This window comes from Nerophis ophidion, linkage group LG13 (assembly GCF_033978795.1).
Source record: "Nerophis ophidion isolate RoL-2023_Sa linkage group LG13, RoL_Noph_v1.0, whole genome shotgun sequence".
In the NCBI taxonomy this organism is placed as follows: Eukaryota; Metazoa; Chordata; class Actinopteri; order Syngnathiformes; family Syngnathidae; genus Nerophis; species Nerophis ophidion.
Genome location: NC_084623.1, coordinates 28,307,607 through 28,325,623, shown reverse-complemented (window position 1 = coordinate 28,325,623; position 18,017 = coordinate 28,307,607). Strand labels below are relative to the sequence as shown.

General features: G+C 40.7%; 1 protein-coding gene across 4 annotated transcripts in view; it reads right to left on the bottom strand.

Annotated features, from left to right (window-relative positions):
• The window catches only part of hecw2a (HECT, C2 and WW domain containing E3 ubiquitin protein ligase 2a), a 263,018-nt gene that overhangs the window by 168,643 nt on the left and 76,358 nt on the right, over nucleotides 1-18,017 (bottom strand). For all 4 annotated transcript variants that reach the window (XM_061918718.1, XM_061918719.1, XM_061918721.1 and 1 more), the window contains 2 exons: nucleotides 15,243-15,465; nucleotides 15,005-15,097 (listed from right to left, as the gene is read on the bottom strand). In XM_061918718.1, the coding sequence (XP_061774702.1) occupies nucleotides 15,005-15,097; nucleotides 15,243-15,465 (316 nt within the window). The remainder of the gene's footprint in view (nucleotides 1-15,004; nucleotides 15,098-15,242; nucleotides 15,466-18,017) is intronic.

Genomic DNA, 18,017 nt, shown 5'->3' with positions numbered 1-18,017 from the left:
TCTATAAATCTATATATATATCTATATATATATATATATATATATATATATAGATACATAGATATATATATAGATATATATATAGATAGATATAGATATATATACTAGGGGTGTAACGGTACACAAAAATGTCTGTTCGGTACGTACCTCGGTTTAGAGGTCACAGTAAAAAAACAACAAAATGTAAATTTTTGGGGTTATTTATTCACCAAATTTGTAAACAATGGCTTTATCCTCTTAACATTGGGAACACTATAATAATTCTGCCCATGTTAATTCACATTAAACTGCCTCAAGTTGTTGCTTGGATTAAATAAAATGACACATCTTTTCTTCTACATATAAAAAGTGTAACATTAAACAGTTTCAAGTCAACTCATCATGTTTAATTTATTACAGCATTTGGGAAGCTTGTAGTTGATTTTTATTTTGTAAATGTTATATTTTTGTCAACATGCCATTCAAAACTAGACTGCTACATTACTAATGATTCATGGAACTATTGCTGAAAAAATAGTACAATATCAATAGGAGAGACTATTCGTCCCTAAACACCATGGAGTTCAAGTGAAATAACAGACAGAGAGGGCTTTGCTGCCCTTAACACACACACACACACACACACACACACACATACATACACACACACACACACACACACACAAAAACACGCACGCACAGCAAAATGAGCTAACGTTACGCTAAAAGCTAATTAGCCTTCACCTCAAGCCAGGACTGCGAGCGAGCTGAGCTGAAGTTTAAGTTTCTAGAACGTCAACGGGCTCATAGTGATGTTAGTAGTAGTTGACAGGGAGGTGTTTTTTATAATTTGGGGGAGAGTACGCTGCCTTATGCTCCCCTGCTAAAGACCTGTCTGCTCGACGCCGAAGCATTGACTCCATGCGCTCTAAATACGCACTGCTGATTGGCTGGTATTGCTTTGTATGTAAACCAATCAGATGGTTGTGTGGGTGCGACAATGCTGGGTGCTGAGAAAGGCAAAAGAAGCAAAGCAGCTTGTAAAGACTTTAGCTTGTTCGGTACACCCCCGTACCAAAACGGTTCAATACAAATATACACGTACCGTTACACCCTTAATATATATATATATATATATATATATATATATATATATATATATATATATATATATATATATATATATATATATATATATATTTATATATATATATATATATATACCTACTTTTATATGTATACACTATATATATAAATATATATCTGCGATAAGATGGCGACTTGTCCAGGGTGTACCCCGCCTTCCGCCCAATTGTAGCTGAGATAGGCGCCAGCGCCCCCCGCAACCCCAAAAGGGAATAAGCGGTAGAAAATGGATGGATGGATGGATGGATGGATATATATATATATATATATATATATATATACACAAATAATATGGTATATAATATTCATGTTAATTCGGTACTAATAACGGTAAAAATGTAAATAATACCCATTCCTATTTTCAAGTTGTTTGATTGTTAATTGTACAGGAAATGGTGCATGAACCGGTACTAAAAATCCACGCTGTGTTTTAAGAGGAACTGCACTTTCTTAAATCAATCCTTACTTGAAACAAAACCACACATATTTTCCTTTTTTGTGCATTCAAAATTTTAAACACGGCTAGTACGGCACAGCTTACAATGTAGCTAAAGGTATTCATCTATTCCGCCTATAAGGTCATCTAAAAACATCCAAAAACTGCTAAAAATACTAAATTTACATGCTGTGACCTGCATATTAACCAAGTAGTAGCGACATTGTTATTATATGAGTTTACACCAAGGAACTATTTCTTTAGCAGCACGGCCCCTTGATAATGGAGGTAGTAGGTACTGCAGCTCCTGACATACTGAGCTGCTGCAATGCCTCTGAGTTGGTAAAGTTTGTGCTAAATCTAGCACAAATACAAAATCATGCCTTGCACTTGTTGTGGACATAAACAGAGAAGTTGGTAAACCTTGTAATTGTGCTTACGTGACAAGATGCTAGTTTTCACCCAGCATTTTTATACCCGAGGAGTGAGGATTATGATTAGTTATCATTTAAACTGGGACACAAGTCTTTTGTTTCCTTCTTAGATATTGTACAGCGGATATTGTACAGTACCATACCATACCAACATTATTTATAAAGCCCTTTAAAAACAACCACAGTTGAAGAACAAAGGGCTGTACACCACAAAGAAATAAAGGCAAAGGACAGACTAAAAAATACAATTTAAAACAGAAGTAAAAAACACATTGAAATAGCAAATAAACATTACCCTAAGAAAAAATTGTTAGATAAAAAGCAGTTAAAAAGTTAAAAACAGTTAAAAAAGTTAAAAGTTAAAAACAGTTTAAAGTCTCATGCTGGGTTAAAAGCCAGTGAATAAAAGTGGGTTTTAAGAAGGGTCTTAAAAATAGCCAAAGAAGGGGCCTGTCTCACATGGAGAGGGAGATCGTTCCAGAGTTTGGGACCCGCAACAGAGAAGGCTCTGTCCCCTCTGAGCTCGCGCTTTGATTTGGGTACCTCCAGGATCAGCTGACCTGAGGGACCGGGTGGGGGCATAGAGGTGGAGCAGCTCAGAGAGGTAAGGTGGGGCAGGTCTTAAAAACAAGTAAGATAATTTTAAAATGGACTCTAAAAGACACAGGCAGCCAGTGAAGGGAGGCTAAAACAGGAGTAATGTGCTCTCTTTTTCTTGTGTTTGTTAAAAGTCGGGCAGTTGCATTTTGGGCCAGCTGCAGACGTGAGATAGAGGACTGATTAATACCAAAATACCAAAGAGTTACAGTAATCCAGCCGAGATGTAATGAAGGCATGGATTACTGTCTCAAACTGTTGCCGAGAAAGAAGGTTTTTAACCTTGCCCAGCTGATGTAAGTAAAAAAAAGCTGGCTTTCACCACTGTGCCAATCTGGCGGTCTAATTTTAAAATCACTGTTGATACAAAAGCCCAGGTTGGTGACCATGGGCTTAATGTGCAAAGTCTCACATGGAGAGGGAGATCGTTCCAGAGTTTGGGACCCGCAACAGAGAAGGCTCTGTCCCCTCTGAGCTCGCGCTTTGATTTGGGTACCTCCAGGATCAGCTGACCTGAGGGACCGGGTGGGGGCATAGAGGTGGAGCAGCTCAGAGAGGTAAGGTGGGGCAGGTCTTAAAAACAAGTAAGATAATTTTAAAATGGACTCTAAAAGACACAGGCAGCCAGTGAAGGGAGGCTAAAACAGGAGTAATGTGCTCTCTTTTTCTTGTGTTTGTTAAAAGTCGGGCAGTTGCATTTTGGGCCAGCTGCAGACGTGAGATAGAGGACTGATTAATACCAAAATACCAAAGAGTTACAGTAATCCAGCCGAGATGTAATGAAGGCATGGATTACTGTCTCAAACTGTTGCCGAGAAAGAAGGTTTTTAACCTTGCCCAGCTGATGTAAGTAAAAAAAAGCTGGCTTTCACCACTGTGCCAATCTGGCGGTCTAATTTTAAAATCACTGTTGATACAAAAGCCCAGGGGGGAGCTCACAGGTACCACTAGGTCCAAACATTATCACTTCTGTCTTCTTTTCATTAAAATTTAAGAAGTTTACCGCCATCCAGGCCTTGATATCTTCAAGGCAAGCAAGTAGTGGCTGCATTGAAAAGGCATGATTTCTCTTTAAAGGAAAATAAATCTGTGTGTCATCGGCATAACAATGAAAACAAATATCATGCTTTCTGAGGATTGAGCTCAGAGGAAGTAAATAAATAGACAAGAGCAGTGGTCCTAAAACTGAGCCTTCTGGGACCCCACATGTCAATGGCGCAACAGAGGATTCAAAACCAGCAACATTTACAGAGAAAGTCCTGTTAGTCAAATATGACTTCAGCCAACTCAAAGCAGTACCACAGATGCCCACTTGATGCTGTAGGCGGCTAATTAAAATATTATGGTCCATGGTATCAAATGCTGCTGTTAGATCCAGTAAAACTAAAATCACATGATCACCTTAATCTTTTGCTCTCAGGATGTCATTAACAACTCTTAGTAATGCTGACTCGGTACTATGGAGGGGTTTAAAACCAGATTGAAAGACTTCTAAAATATCACAGTCCTCTAAAAAAGTGATTAACTGGGTAAAAACAATCTTCTCCAAGATCTTTGAGAGGAAAGGCAGCTTAGAAATGGGTCTAAAATGGGCTAAAACTGTACTGTCAAGACCAGGTTTCTTTAAAGGCGGTTGAACCACGGCGTGTTTAAAACTGGTAGGAACTACACCAGAAAACAGACTGCTATTTAAAATGTTAAGAACAGGCTGCACAATGCAAGAAAACACTTCTTTAAAAAATGTAGGAGGGACAGCATCATGGGGGGAACCTGAGGGCTTCATATGAATCGTTATTTCTTCTAACTGCTGCAGAGTCACTTGCTCAAACCGATTAAAAACAGCAGAGTAGTTAAACGGGACAGAAGGGTCAGAAGTCGGAACAGAAATGAGAGCCCTTGTTGTGGCAATCTCATCAATAAAATACTCTAAAAAGGCATTGCACAATTCAGAGGAGGGTTCCAAGCATGTAGGCTAAAGGGGCATTAAGAACAGAGTCAATGGTTTTGAATAAAACACGAGGGTCAAAACCATTTGAGGCAATAATGTTTGCCAAATGTTCTCTTTTTTCCTCTTTTACTATGCTCTGATATCGATGCCAACAGTCCTTTAAAATCTGGAGTGATACCTGAAGGTTGTCCTTCTTCCACCTGCGTTCAGCTTTGCGGCACTCGCGTCTGATCGCACGGGTTCTCTCATTAAACCAGGGTTCTGATTTAGTTTTGGCCTTTAGGATTCACAGGTGGAGTCAAACAATGCACTAAGTTTCTCAGTGTCAGAAAAAACAGAGTCTGAGGGTAAAAAACCTTGGTTAAAAGCAATAATAAACTGACCAGCAGTGGAAGGGTTAAAAACTTGACAGAGACGGCAGGAGCGCAGTTCCAGCTGTCAAGCGCTTAAAACCGGCCTCAAATATGACAGGCATATGGTCTGACAGCACATTGTCACAAATGTCCAAGTTAGACACAGGTAGACCATATGACGGGACAAGATCAAGCGTGTGACCACGTCCGTGTGTGGGGCCAGACACAAACTGTGTCAAATTAAAAGAGTCTTTAAGGTTTAGAAAATCCTTCACCAGTGGCTTGTCGGGACAGTATAGATGGATATTAAAATCTCCAACAATGAGGACACGATCATAGCGGGCATAATTCCTGCTAAAAAGTCAGAAAAGTCATTGATGAAGTCCTTAATGTATTTTGGCGGGCATAAAGTCATTTCAAAGCTGGCGACAAATGACGAAGGTAAGCATTGCTTACATTTAAAGTCATTTTTATAAAGTGTCGCCGTTCCTCCTCCACGGCCTGAGGTACGAGGAGAGTTAAAATAGCAACAGTCTGCCGGCAGAAGTTCGGAGAAAACACTGGACTCACCTGCACCGACCCACGTCTCCGTAATGCAAAAGAAGTCCAGACAGCGTGACTCGAAAAAATCCCTGAGTGGGAACGTTTTGTTCGCCACTGATCTGGCGTTTACCAGACCAATTCTGACAGGGGATGAGACTAGAGTCGCAGCACACCGGGTATCCCGGCACAGCAACTTTAAATTTGAAGGATTCACCCCATGTTAGCGGCACCGAGCTGTACAGGTGCGGCGAGTGTAGCGTTTCTCATCGGGGACAATTTCCGGTAGAGGGCAACCCGATGGATCCACGGACGGCCAGAAAGCAACAAGGGAACCGCTTAATCTGTGTCCCGTCCGGGCAGCGCTGGAAGAGCACGCCAACAGTACTCTCTGCTTTACCCGCCGGCCACTATGGATGCCACGGCGACGCTTCCGCGGAAAGCTCAGATTTGGAAACCGGAAGAGGTGAGCTGGTATACCTGACAGCAATGGGGGCACTTCATTTGGACCACCAAAATCAAAGGAAAAAATATTTTTGATAGGTGGTCGAAAAACCAACAATTCTTGGTGATCATACGCCAGTAGAGACTCGAACTGTTTAGCGCAGCAGGACAAAATCAACAAAAACTGAAAGCAGACTGGGAGCAGTAGACGGCCAGCCACACACGACGGCGCCATCTTGTGCCGTTAAGTAAGTGACCGTTTTATCATGTTTGTAGTTTGCTTCTTTTTCTTTTTTTTAACACTTAGCAATACTGCTACTTTGTGTTTAACTAAAGCTGTAGCTGTTTGCTCATCCTATGTATATTCAGATCATCGTTTATCCCACAGTAGTCACAATTAGTAAAAGTTGTTTTTGTTGACGGTAGTAGCGTAAGTTGTACTGCGCTTTGTGAAATCAATGCCACGACCTGCTCCACGGCTAGCGCCACGACCAAGTCCACGGCTAGCGACACGACCTGCTCCACGGCTAGCGCCAAGTCCACAACCAAGATCAAGTCCTGCACCAAGTCCAAGTTTAAGTTCAGCACCAAGTCCACGTCCACGGCTTGATTCCAGTGCCTGCACCACGACTCCAAATGCCGCCAGTCGCAGCTCCACGACGCCAAGCGCCGCCAGTCGCAGCTCCACGACGCCAAGCGCCGCCAGTCGAGGCTCTACGACTCCAAGCGCCACCAGTCGCAGCTCCACGACGCCAAGTGCCGCCAGTCGCAGCTCCACGACGCCAAGCGCCGCCAGTCGCAGCTCCACGACGCCAAGCCCCGCCTGTCACAGCTCCACAACACCAAGCGCCGCCAGTCGGAGCTCTACGATGAGCTCCAAGGCCAAGCCCAAGTCCAAGTCGACCGTCAAGCCCAAGTCCAAGCCGACCGACAAGCCCAAGTCCAAGCCGACCGCCAAGCCCAAGTCCACGTCGAGCGCTAAGCCCAAGTCCACGCCGAGCGCCAAGCCCAAGTCCACGCCGAGCGCCAAGCCCAAATCCACGCCGAACGCCAAGCCCAAGTCCACGCCGAGCGCCAACGCCAAGTCAACGCCAAGTCCACGCCGAGCGTCAACGCCAAGTCCACGCCGAGCGCCAACGCTGTCGCCACGCCAAGGGTGCCGACCTCCTTGTCGGCCACAGTTGTGGCCACTACGTGGTCGTCCGCCACGCCCTCCTCGTCGGCTACAGTTGTGGTCTCTACGTGGTCGTCCGCCACGCCAAGGGGGTCATGGATATGGCCGTTCCCGGGTCGCCCACCTCGGTGCTCTACACGTCGCCGCCACCTGACTCTGCCCCGATGGATACGGGGACACGTGGTTTGGCGATCCACCGCCATGTCCCCCTCCCGCCCTCCCATGACTTTTGATCATAGTTTATTTTTTTGGACATCTGGAATATTTCCTTAATGGGGGGGGCAGTGTCATGCCTATTAAGCAAGGTTTATGTTTTGTCTTGTTTTGTTTTTGGACTCTTGCTACACGTTTTGCATTTCCTGGTTTTGTTTGTTTCCATGCAAACCCATTGATTTTCACCTTGCCATCCTAATCACGCCCCGTCCCTCAGCTCTCACACCTGTTTCTCATTACCACTGCTACTATTTAAGGATTTTACTTTCTGTCCATCAGTCTGGGATGTTTGCATGTGCTTGCTTTCATGCCTTCACGACTACCTGCTACGCACCCTGCTATCCATGCCCCTTGTTTCGGTCACATTCAGTGTTTTTGTTTTCCTGTTTGTATTTTTGTAGCCAAGTTTTGTACCTCCTTGTGAGCGCTCTTAGTTTGTTTATTTTTTATTATAGTGTTTAAATAAACAAATATGTACCTGAATTCTCATCTGGCTTGTGCCAATCATCCTTTGCGTGGAAGAAGCAAAACAAATCCAAGTCCAGGTGTGACAGAATGTGCCTGATACTACGTTACATATACTTTATACTTACAGCATGTATATAAAAAATGTTGGATGATTTTTTGAGGGCTTTTATAGGCAGAATAGATCAAATCCCCATTACCTGCATTGGTAATTGAAAATATTTGAAGCCATCAGAACACGAAACACACTCCCTGCTCTGCCCCCCAAAACCCCAAAACAAAAAAAACTATTCCAATTTCATTAATTTTTTTAGACAAATTGTATCTAATCATATAACAGCCGTCCCACGTTACATTGTGCTTCCAACGTCGTGGCTTCTCCACGTCACTGTTTTTTTCTATACTGTATATGTATTATTTTGTGGCAATCAACAAATACTCTCCAAGCACGATTAACCTTCCATTTCCGGGTTTCACTGCTATGTAAACGACATGGCACCTGGTTTTAGCACATGTACTACCAGTCTGTGGTTGCCAGTGTTCTGTACTGCATCGTAGTGTGCTGGGGGTGGGGGGGCAGTACATCTAAGAAGGACAGCTCCATACTGGAGAAACTGATCAGGCGGGCCGGTTCTACGATCGGAATAAAATTTGACTCACTAGTGACGGTGGCAGAAAAGAGGACTGTGGAAAAACTACTGAGCATCATGAATGATGCCAGTCACCCACTGCATACCATTATCAGTAGCCAGAGGAGCCTGTTCAGTGCTAGACTGCTACAACCCAAGTGCAGGACTAATAAACCAAAAAAACTCCTTTGTCCCACACGCCATTAGACTGTACAACTCCTCTCTTGGTCACTACTGCCTAGTTTCTCTTGTTATATTCTTATTAATTTATACAGTTATTTTACTGTTATATTTTATTCTCATTGTTGCTTTTTATTTTTATTCTTATTGTAATATTTTTCTATTTTGTTTCCATTTATACCCCCATTATTTACTTTTTACTTTTTAAATTCGATCTTGATTCTGTACACTGCTGCTGGAATATTAATTTTCCTGAGGGAACTCTCCTGAAGGAATCAATAAAATACTATCCGTCTATGGAAGGCCGGTTCTAACTTAGAGGAATTACCCAGGATGTAATGAAGTATTTCGATGTCGGTGTGGCCCGGTCATTGCCATGGAAAGGATGCTTGGAGTATTTTTTATCAATTTTTGTGTGTTTGTTTCTGGGGTTTTTTTAAGAATCAATCTTTAAAAAGTCGTTTTTAGGCCATCTTCCTTCTTACTAGCTGTGTGGATATGTCATACGTCAGCAACCAAAAGGAGGTTTTGGAACATGCAACCTGCTTTGAAAAGGTTTTACGATAATTACTATACTAATTAATACAATTCGAGAATTGGTTTGACTCAAGAATCGTTTCTGAATTGAATAGTCTCCCCAAGAACGGGAATCAGATCGAATCGGGACGTGCCCAAAGATTAGCACCTTTACCTTTTTATGTATGTTATGTTAGGGATGAGAATTGAAAACTGGTTCCTGTTTAGAACTGGTTCCCTATGTATCAATTCCTTGAAATGGCTTGCCATTTTCTCCAAACGGATCCTTTAATGTTTCTTCCGGGTGGGGATAACGTCCTTACACAACGTGCATAGTAACATCAGATCGCAAAATGTCATTGTACAAGAAAAGATTGCAATAGCGCTACTTGTAATAACTAAAAGGAAGCTAGTTCTTCAAGAGGAAACATTTGAACACACAACATGCTATTACTATATTTTTAACTGTTCCTATCACATCCCAGCCGCAGTATTGCTAGCATGTCATCTAAATACGACAGGTATTAGCTCACCGCCTATCATGTTAGCGCTATATTTTGTAAAATTTAAATTAATGCCTTCTCATTTAGCAAGTCGAATGTCACTAAGCAGCGACTAATTTGTGGTCAAAAGCTATTTGCTGCAGGAGACACTTCAAATTTTCGGTCTGTGAATGTTCAATTGTAGTCAGAGAAAAGCTGCATGTTTTCCTCCCACCAGATTTTCTCTCGGTCATTATATATACAGGTGAAACTAAAAACATTAGAATATTGTGTACAAGCCCATTCATGTCAGTAATTAACTTCAAATGTGAAACTAGTATGTGATATTAACTCATTACATGCTAAATGAGATATGTCAAGCCTTTATGTGTTATTAAGTTTGATGAAGTTGGCTTACAGTTTTTGAAACATTACATTTTCTGAGATTTTCAATTCAAGGTTTTCATAAACTGTAACCATTAATCACCAACATTGCTACTAAATGTGACATGTTTGTGTAATTTGCACATGATCTATTATGTAAAATTCTATCAATCCATCCATTTTCTACCGCTTGTCCCTTTTGGGGTAGTGGGCGGTGCTGGAGCCTATCTCAGCTGCATTTGGGCAGAAGGCGGCGTACACCCTGGAAAAGTCGCCAGGTAAAATTTTACAGAAGAATATCAATGTCATATATTTTTTTTTTTTTTAAAGTAAACATTTTTCTATGCTATATATGCGCCCCTTGAAACCTCACCGTAGGCTTTCTAAGGTCACATTACCTCTAAACTTTACAAAATTGATGCTTATCACCATTTTTTCTCTTTTTTTCCAAATAAGAATCGATAAGAGAACCATTAAGGAACCGAATCGTTAAGCAGTATCAAAAGTGGAATCGGAACTGGAAAAGTTTGATCTATTATCTACCGAGGATGTCGTAGTGGTTTGTGTTGTGGTTTGTGCAGCCCTTTGAGACACTAGTGATTTAGGGCTATATAAAATGAACATTGATTGATTACAATTTTGCACTATTGTTGTTCCAGTAGATGCGCTGTGCATGAGAAACGTTATATTGTTACTGTATGTTGAATGTGTATGTGTATATGGAAATTAACAAAAAACAAACCTTGAAACCTTTATCTAAAAAATACCACTTTAAAAAAGTGTCACACTCTGTGTTTCTCCGTCTGGATCACTACAATAATGTGTCCAAGTGTTCAGTCAGCACCCAAACAAGGCACTGCTAGCTACTTCTTTTTGCTTATACTTGTTTACACTAAAAAATTTCACCAAGTATTTAAAGAAACACAATTTTGTGAGTGCACACTAGAGCTGCACAATATATACAATATAGGATTAAAATCTGTGTTTTTTCAGCTGTGGTCCATTCGGGCCGCAGTTGTAATACACTTTCACACCACTTGTGGCAGTAATGACAATGTCAAACAAACAGAAGAAGTCTGGACCTAAAGTCGTAGAGAAGTTTCCCAAGTGCAAAAAATAAAACATGAATAAAGTGGTGAAGCTGTATTTCAATTTGCAGTTTAATTGTATTGACAGTATAGCTAAGAAACATATTCATTATTAATGCAGTTTATTTTCAGAAAAAACATAACTGTATGTAAAACTATTAATTATTTATTTGAATTTTTTGTAATTACCCTGACCTAAGGCTAATGTTTAGGTGTTCAATCAATGATAACTTTTCTGAATAAAACACTGCTTCATATCATTCAACAAGGCCCGCGACCCCAAAGGGATTAAGCGGTAGTAAAATGGATGGATGGATTGAAGGTTGTGAACTGTAGTTAGGTTAGATATAATTATTGAATACGATTACGATTAAACTCAAAGTGTTAGGTGTTAATATTTTGGTCGGCCTCAGGCCCCTTTGTAATGGAAACATTGGGGTTTGAGGTTGTGGAGGGGCGTGGTCGCGCGTTCCCTGCGGGCGGGGTGTGTGCGGGGCCGGCCATGAAGCAGCCAACAGGTGAGTGGATAATCTCAGCTGGAACGAGTTATCTAATCACCTGTTCCCTTTATTAGCAGGGCCGGAGAACATGAGGGGGGGGTTCTTCTTGAGGACAGAGGAGACCGAGAGGCTGAAAAGCAAAGAACAAACTTTGAACGAGCAGACTAGATTGCCGAAAGGTAACGAGAAAACTTTTATTAAATAAACCAGATAGCCGAGAGCAAAAAGAGGGACTTTGGAAACGAATATAAACTAAAAAAATAAAAACTGTCCTGTGAAAGACCAACGTCTCAGGTGTTGTGGTCACAGTGCTCCGCTGGAACCCAGAGGGGAAGAGGAAGACTTCCACAGAAGTAAAAAATGTTACGAACCCCTGATATAAATTATACAAATTTGGTCGACAATGGAGCTGTTAATACTATCGCTACCTCGGGATGATGCAGGTTGATGACATATTTTAGCTATGTGGTTCCGATACCCTGGAGTGTGGAGAATATTCTGCCACCAGCCTTCACCCGACTAATTTCCACTAACTCTGAGGAAGTAGCGGTCAATGCGAGGCCCCTTGCAAAGCTCTCTCAAGCAATTTTTCCTGCCCTGATAGATCGAGAGATCCTTCTCCGATGTTACCTTACTCCAGCCACAGATGTAGCAGCAACTTAGCTTGTGTCCTGTAAATTATGTCCCTCTCTTGAGAGAGAGGCATTGTGAAATTTGTTCCAGGATGTGTTACCGTGTAATAAATCTATGCGTCATCTCCGCCCTCGCTCTCGCAGACTTCGGAGGTGTTTTTCTTTTTGAACTTATTGTAGCATTTGTAGTGTGGACCCAAGTCCCTGTGTAGTGCCAGGATCCTGCCGACATGAGCAACTAACCAGCCCCGATGGAGTCTATTCCTTCCTGCAGGAGTCTCCTCAAGCTGTCACCAAGTCTTTCCTTGGTTGTCAACAGCCCTTTTAAAGTGATCACTGGCTTAGAACCAGAATTCAGATTTGGTTAATAGGACTGGTTAATAGGACTGGTTCCTACAATCCTTGATGAAATACTGGAGAGACATATTTATAAGTGGGGTTGTAGATATTCTTGGTGTAATTAGCACTGACCAAGAGGGGTCGCAAAACAACACATTATCATTGTGTGACCCCGACTCATTGGCCTTTTATCACAAACTCGTCCGAGGCTGGCTGACCACAGGTCATGTATATTTTGTCTGGTGGATCCATGCGGTCATTTCGCAGCCCATGCAGTATCTATCTGTTTTAGCCACAGCCAGTGGCTGCTCCTTGCTGCAACAATGGCAAGTAATTTCTTTGCCTTCCGATGGTCCTGGCCTCTGACTCCCAACTCCGTTAGGGGCCTTTTGGTGGAGCTGGCTACACAGTCTTTGCACCCTAACGCTACGGCCTCGCTCCTCTGCTTCGGGCGCTAAGTTGGCATAGGGCAGCCATTTCCTTTGTATGCCTCATCAATGGTATGTTCCCAAAGAACCATCAGCTCAATGATGAGGACACGCTGCCAAGCATTGGACCAGAGGACCAAGTCCGGCCGCAGGTTTGTCACTGCAATTTTGGAAGGGAATGTGAACCTCTGGCTTAGGTCCACTCACATTTCCCAATCCCTCACACTGTAATGTTTAGGATAAACATTCTTACTGTAATTGTTTATGAATATTTTAATTCATCCAGGTCATTGTAATCTCAGAGCATTTAATTGAGCGCAACTGTTTGGTTTGTCTTTAAAGACGTTTTACCTCACATCCAAGAAGGCTTCATCAATTCATGCTCATAGACTTAGATTGGTCAGATCTAGTCTTCGATTTAGATTGGTCAGATCTATTCTAGCGGCTGGTGCCATTCTTACTGTAATTGAACACAAACATAATGCTGAAAAGTTCCAATCATATTTTTTACTCCATACAAGTATTTCTAACTGAATATAATTGTGCAGGAACATCTACTGTTTCAGGCAAAAAGTTTATAAGAATAACTTACTATTGATGTCTTTAAAGTAACAATGTAAACATTCAGTGTAACAAGAATAATACAACAATGTACAGTTTAGTATCTTTCAACTTTTACATTATGGGAAGCAATGTCTTCTATAGTGGACATTTTTATATCAGTCGGGAAAATGTTGTTTCTCAGAAAAGCAAATTAACAAGATCAATTTTAGTAATGTAAATACAGCACAAACTGATGTTTGGCTTTGTTGGCTTTAAAAATATTTTCTGTGCAACAGTTTATGAGGTGCCGACTTGTGTAGACCTGCCCTCCACCCAAGTACAGCTGGAATAGAATCCAGCTCCCACAACATCAAGAGAGGCTAGCGGTAGAAAAATAGATGGATGGAGTGGGGATTTATCAAGTAGCTTTCTAGTTTACTTGTATTTTCTGTAATGAACATTTTTTTTCCTGTAATTTTCTGCCCAGCTGTGCGACGAGACCAGCTATCTCGGTATCCCCTTGTTTGTTAGCAACATAACTCAACCAGTTATGGACAGATTTAATGTCCAAAAAATACAACTCCTTTTATCTACAAGTACAAACACACTTTACTTCCTACTTACGGTGTTCCACGCCTACCCCTTGCCGTTGCTGCGCTGTGCATAGGATTTTAAGAGGTGTAGTTTATTTTGCAGACCTGGTTAACGTAAATACGGCATTAAAAAAACACATCCACCAAATTTTTGTCTAATACCGTCACACCTCGCGGTATTACTGAGAAGACTTTGAAACCGAAATATTGCGGTATTTGTAATACTGTATATCTCTAATATCTCTACTAATCATGCTATACTACACACCGTAGGAATATATGCTAATCGCTAGCTAGAGCTCTTCAAAGTAAACAAATGTACAAATACCACAGTAACGACACCAAGTACTGTACTGTAGTATCAGATTGATACAATTATTTTAGTTGTATTTACAAACTCAGGAAGAAAGTCCCTGGACACAGGACGGCTTTAAGGAAAAAAACAAACCTTAGTTTTGTCTGATTATAATTTTGCTAAAAAAATGTATCATTTGATGATCTTGAAAATTAGAAGTATCAGTATCAGCATTGATATGACTAATACTGTCCCCGGAACTACTTTGTATTGAATGGATAGCCGGATTGGTAGTATTGCCCATAACTATAGTAAAGTATAGAATTGGAAGAATAAGTGCTGAACAGGAGTGTAGATAGAATCGTGTTATAGCAGAAAGTAACTTGATATGAAAAGTAAATTAGCAAGTAGAATAATAAAAATTTTGAGAAAATAACACACCAAAAAATTACGCAATCTGTTATCGCATAGTCAGCAGATAAATTAGGTGCCTATGTGACTCGTTTGAAAATGTTTCTATTATCATTTACATACCAAATAACATATTGTGATATATCGTTATTGTAAGGGGCTGCTATGTACAGTGTATCACGATATAGATTTTAGGTCACATCGCCCATCCTTGGTACGTACACAAACACACACAGACACACACACCAAACTCACTGGGTGGAAGAGGCTCGTCCACACGCTGATAGCGGTGAATGTCTTGTCGAACAGATGGAAGGGACCTAACAGGATGACCATTGACAGGAGAACCTGTTCACACACAATAATTAATGAGTCATTATAAGTTAAAAGAGATGATTCGTGTATTTCTTTGTAGATATTTTAACAAAGCATTTATTAAATTCCATCATTTTTTGTGTTTGTGCAAAGAAAAAAGGAACGGACCTCCCCATACCTTCCTCTACATCTGTTTCTATGGTAACCATCTCCTCATGTGGCTTTGAGTCATCTTCGTCTTGGTCTTCCTGGAGGCTCAGTTTCCTCACACGTATCGCCAGAAAGTCATCCTGCTCTGAAGCTGAGGCCGTTTCTCCCTGTCCACGGCCTCCATAGTCTGCATTGCCGCAAATCATATTTTCTCCGGAATCAAGGACAGGTTCTGGAACTTTCTCTGCTTCCTATAGGAACATCACAAGGGAAACATTCGCTTTCAAATGTTTCACAATCTTGAGGAATCTTTGCTCTACACAGAAACAACTGAACAATGGTGATAAAGGCTTACATAAGACGTACAACAAAATTAAAAGTTGAGATTAACAAATGTGTTTTTTCATGGCCGATAACGATACAGATAATTAGTAGTCAAGGAAGCCAATAACCAATATTTGGACCAGACATTCATTTGCAGTAAAAGTTATTTAAACATAAAAAATATGATCACCACAACGATAGCAGCTGAGCATACCTGGAAAGAACTGTCACAATAACTTAAAGGCCTACTGAAATTAGATTTTCTTATTTAAACGGGGATAGCAGGTCCATTCTATGTGTCATACTTGATCATTTCGCAATATTGCCATATTTTTGCTGAAAGGATTTAGTAGAGAACATCGACGATAAAGTTCGCAACTTTTGGTCGCTAATAAAAAAGCCTTGCCTTTACCGGAAGTATGTGCGCGTGACGTCACCGGTGTGAGGGCTCCTCACATCCTCACATTGTTTATAATGTGAGCCACCAGCAGTAAGACCAATTCGGACCGAGAAAGCGACAATTTCCCCATTAATTTGAGCAAGGATGAAAGATTCGTGGATGAGGATATTGATAGTGAAGGACTAGAAAAATAAATAAATAAGATAAAAAGCGACGGCTCCAGGCGGCGGCAGTGTGAGCATTTCAGATGTAATTAGACATATTTACTAGGATAATTCTGGACGATCCCTTAACTGCTTATTGTTTTAATAGCGTTTTAGTGAGATTGTAAAGACATACCTCAAAGTCGGATTGGATGCAGGTGAACACGCCAGTGTCTCAGAGAGAAGCCGAGGAGCCAAGCTCACAGCAGCCTTTTTTGACAGCTACTGCAGGAGGACGCATAGTCCACTGATGTCTCCGGTAAGATATATATCACAATTTCCCATCCAAAAACATGCTGGTGGACGTGAAGAAACATGTTCGCTTGACCGCTCTGTGTTAAAGCTTCACAACAAACAAAGAAACACCGGCTGTGCCTCGGTGCTAAAGACAGCTGCAATACACAGCTTTCCACCAACAGCATTGTTCTTTATAGTCTCCATTATTAATTGAACAAATTGCAAAAGATTCTGCAACACAGATGTCCAAATTACTGTGTAATTATGCGATGAAAAGAGACGACTTTTAGCCGTAAGTGATGCTGAGCTAATATGTCCCCTCCAAGCAATAACGTCAAAAACACACGCGTCATCATACGCGTCATCATTCCGTGACGTTTTGAACAAGAAATTTTGCGGGAAATTTAAAATTGTAGTTTAGTAAACTAAAAAGGCCGTATTGGCATGTGTTGCAATGTTAAGATTTCATCATTGATGTATAAAATATCAGACTGCGTGGTCGGTAGTAGTGGGTTTTAGTAGGCCTTTAAATAAATGTTCTGTCAGATATCAGAACTTATTCTGGGAGAATCATTGACAATGCGAGTATTTTTGATCTATAGAGCAAACCAGTGTATAAATCGCACCCAATTAAATTTTAGAAGAAAAAAAAAGCAGTGGTTCTTAAATGGAGGTATGCGTACCCCTGGGGGTAGTTGAAGGTATGCCAAGGGGTGTACGTGAGATTTTTCAAAAATATTTTAAAAATAGCAACAATTCAAAAATCCTTTATAAATATATTTATTGAATGAATGTAAGTTCATAAACTGTAAAAAGAAATGCAACAATGCAATATTCAGTGTTGACAGCTAAATTTTTTGTGGACATGTTCCTTAAATATTGAAGTTAAAGTTTTCTTTTTTTGTGAAGAAATGTTCAGAATTAATTTCATGAATCCAGATGGATCTCTATTACAATCCCCAAAGAGGGCACATTAAGTTGATGATTACTTCTATGTAAAGAAATCTTTATTTATAATTGAATCACTTGTTTATTTTTCAACAAGTTTTTAGTTATTTTTATACCTTTTTTTCCAAATAGTTCGAGAAAGACCACTACAAATGAGCAATATTTTGCACTGTTATACAATTTAATAAATCAGAAACTGATGGCATAGTGCTGTATTTTGCTTCTTTATCTCTTTTATTCAACCACAAATGCTTTGCTCTGATTAGGGGGTACTTGAATTTAAAAAAATGTTCACATCATTGAAAAAAGGTTGAGAACCACTGCTCTAAAACATATCATCACATGGGCTCAGGAACACTTCAGAAAACCACTGTCACTAAATACAGTTTGTCGCTACATCTGTAAGTGCAAGTTAAAGCTCTACTATGCAAAGCGAAAGCCATTTATCAACAACATCCAGAAATGCCGCCGGTTTCTCTGGGCCCGAGATCATCTAATATTGACTGATGTAAAGTGGAAAAGTGCTCTGTGGTGTGACGAGTCCACATTTTAAATTGTTTTTGGAAATATTCGACATCGTGTCATCCGGACCTAAGGGGAAGCGAACTATCAGACTATTGAAAAGCCAGCATCTGTGATGGTATGGAGTGCATTAGTGCCCAAGGGCATGGGTAACTAACACATCTGTGAA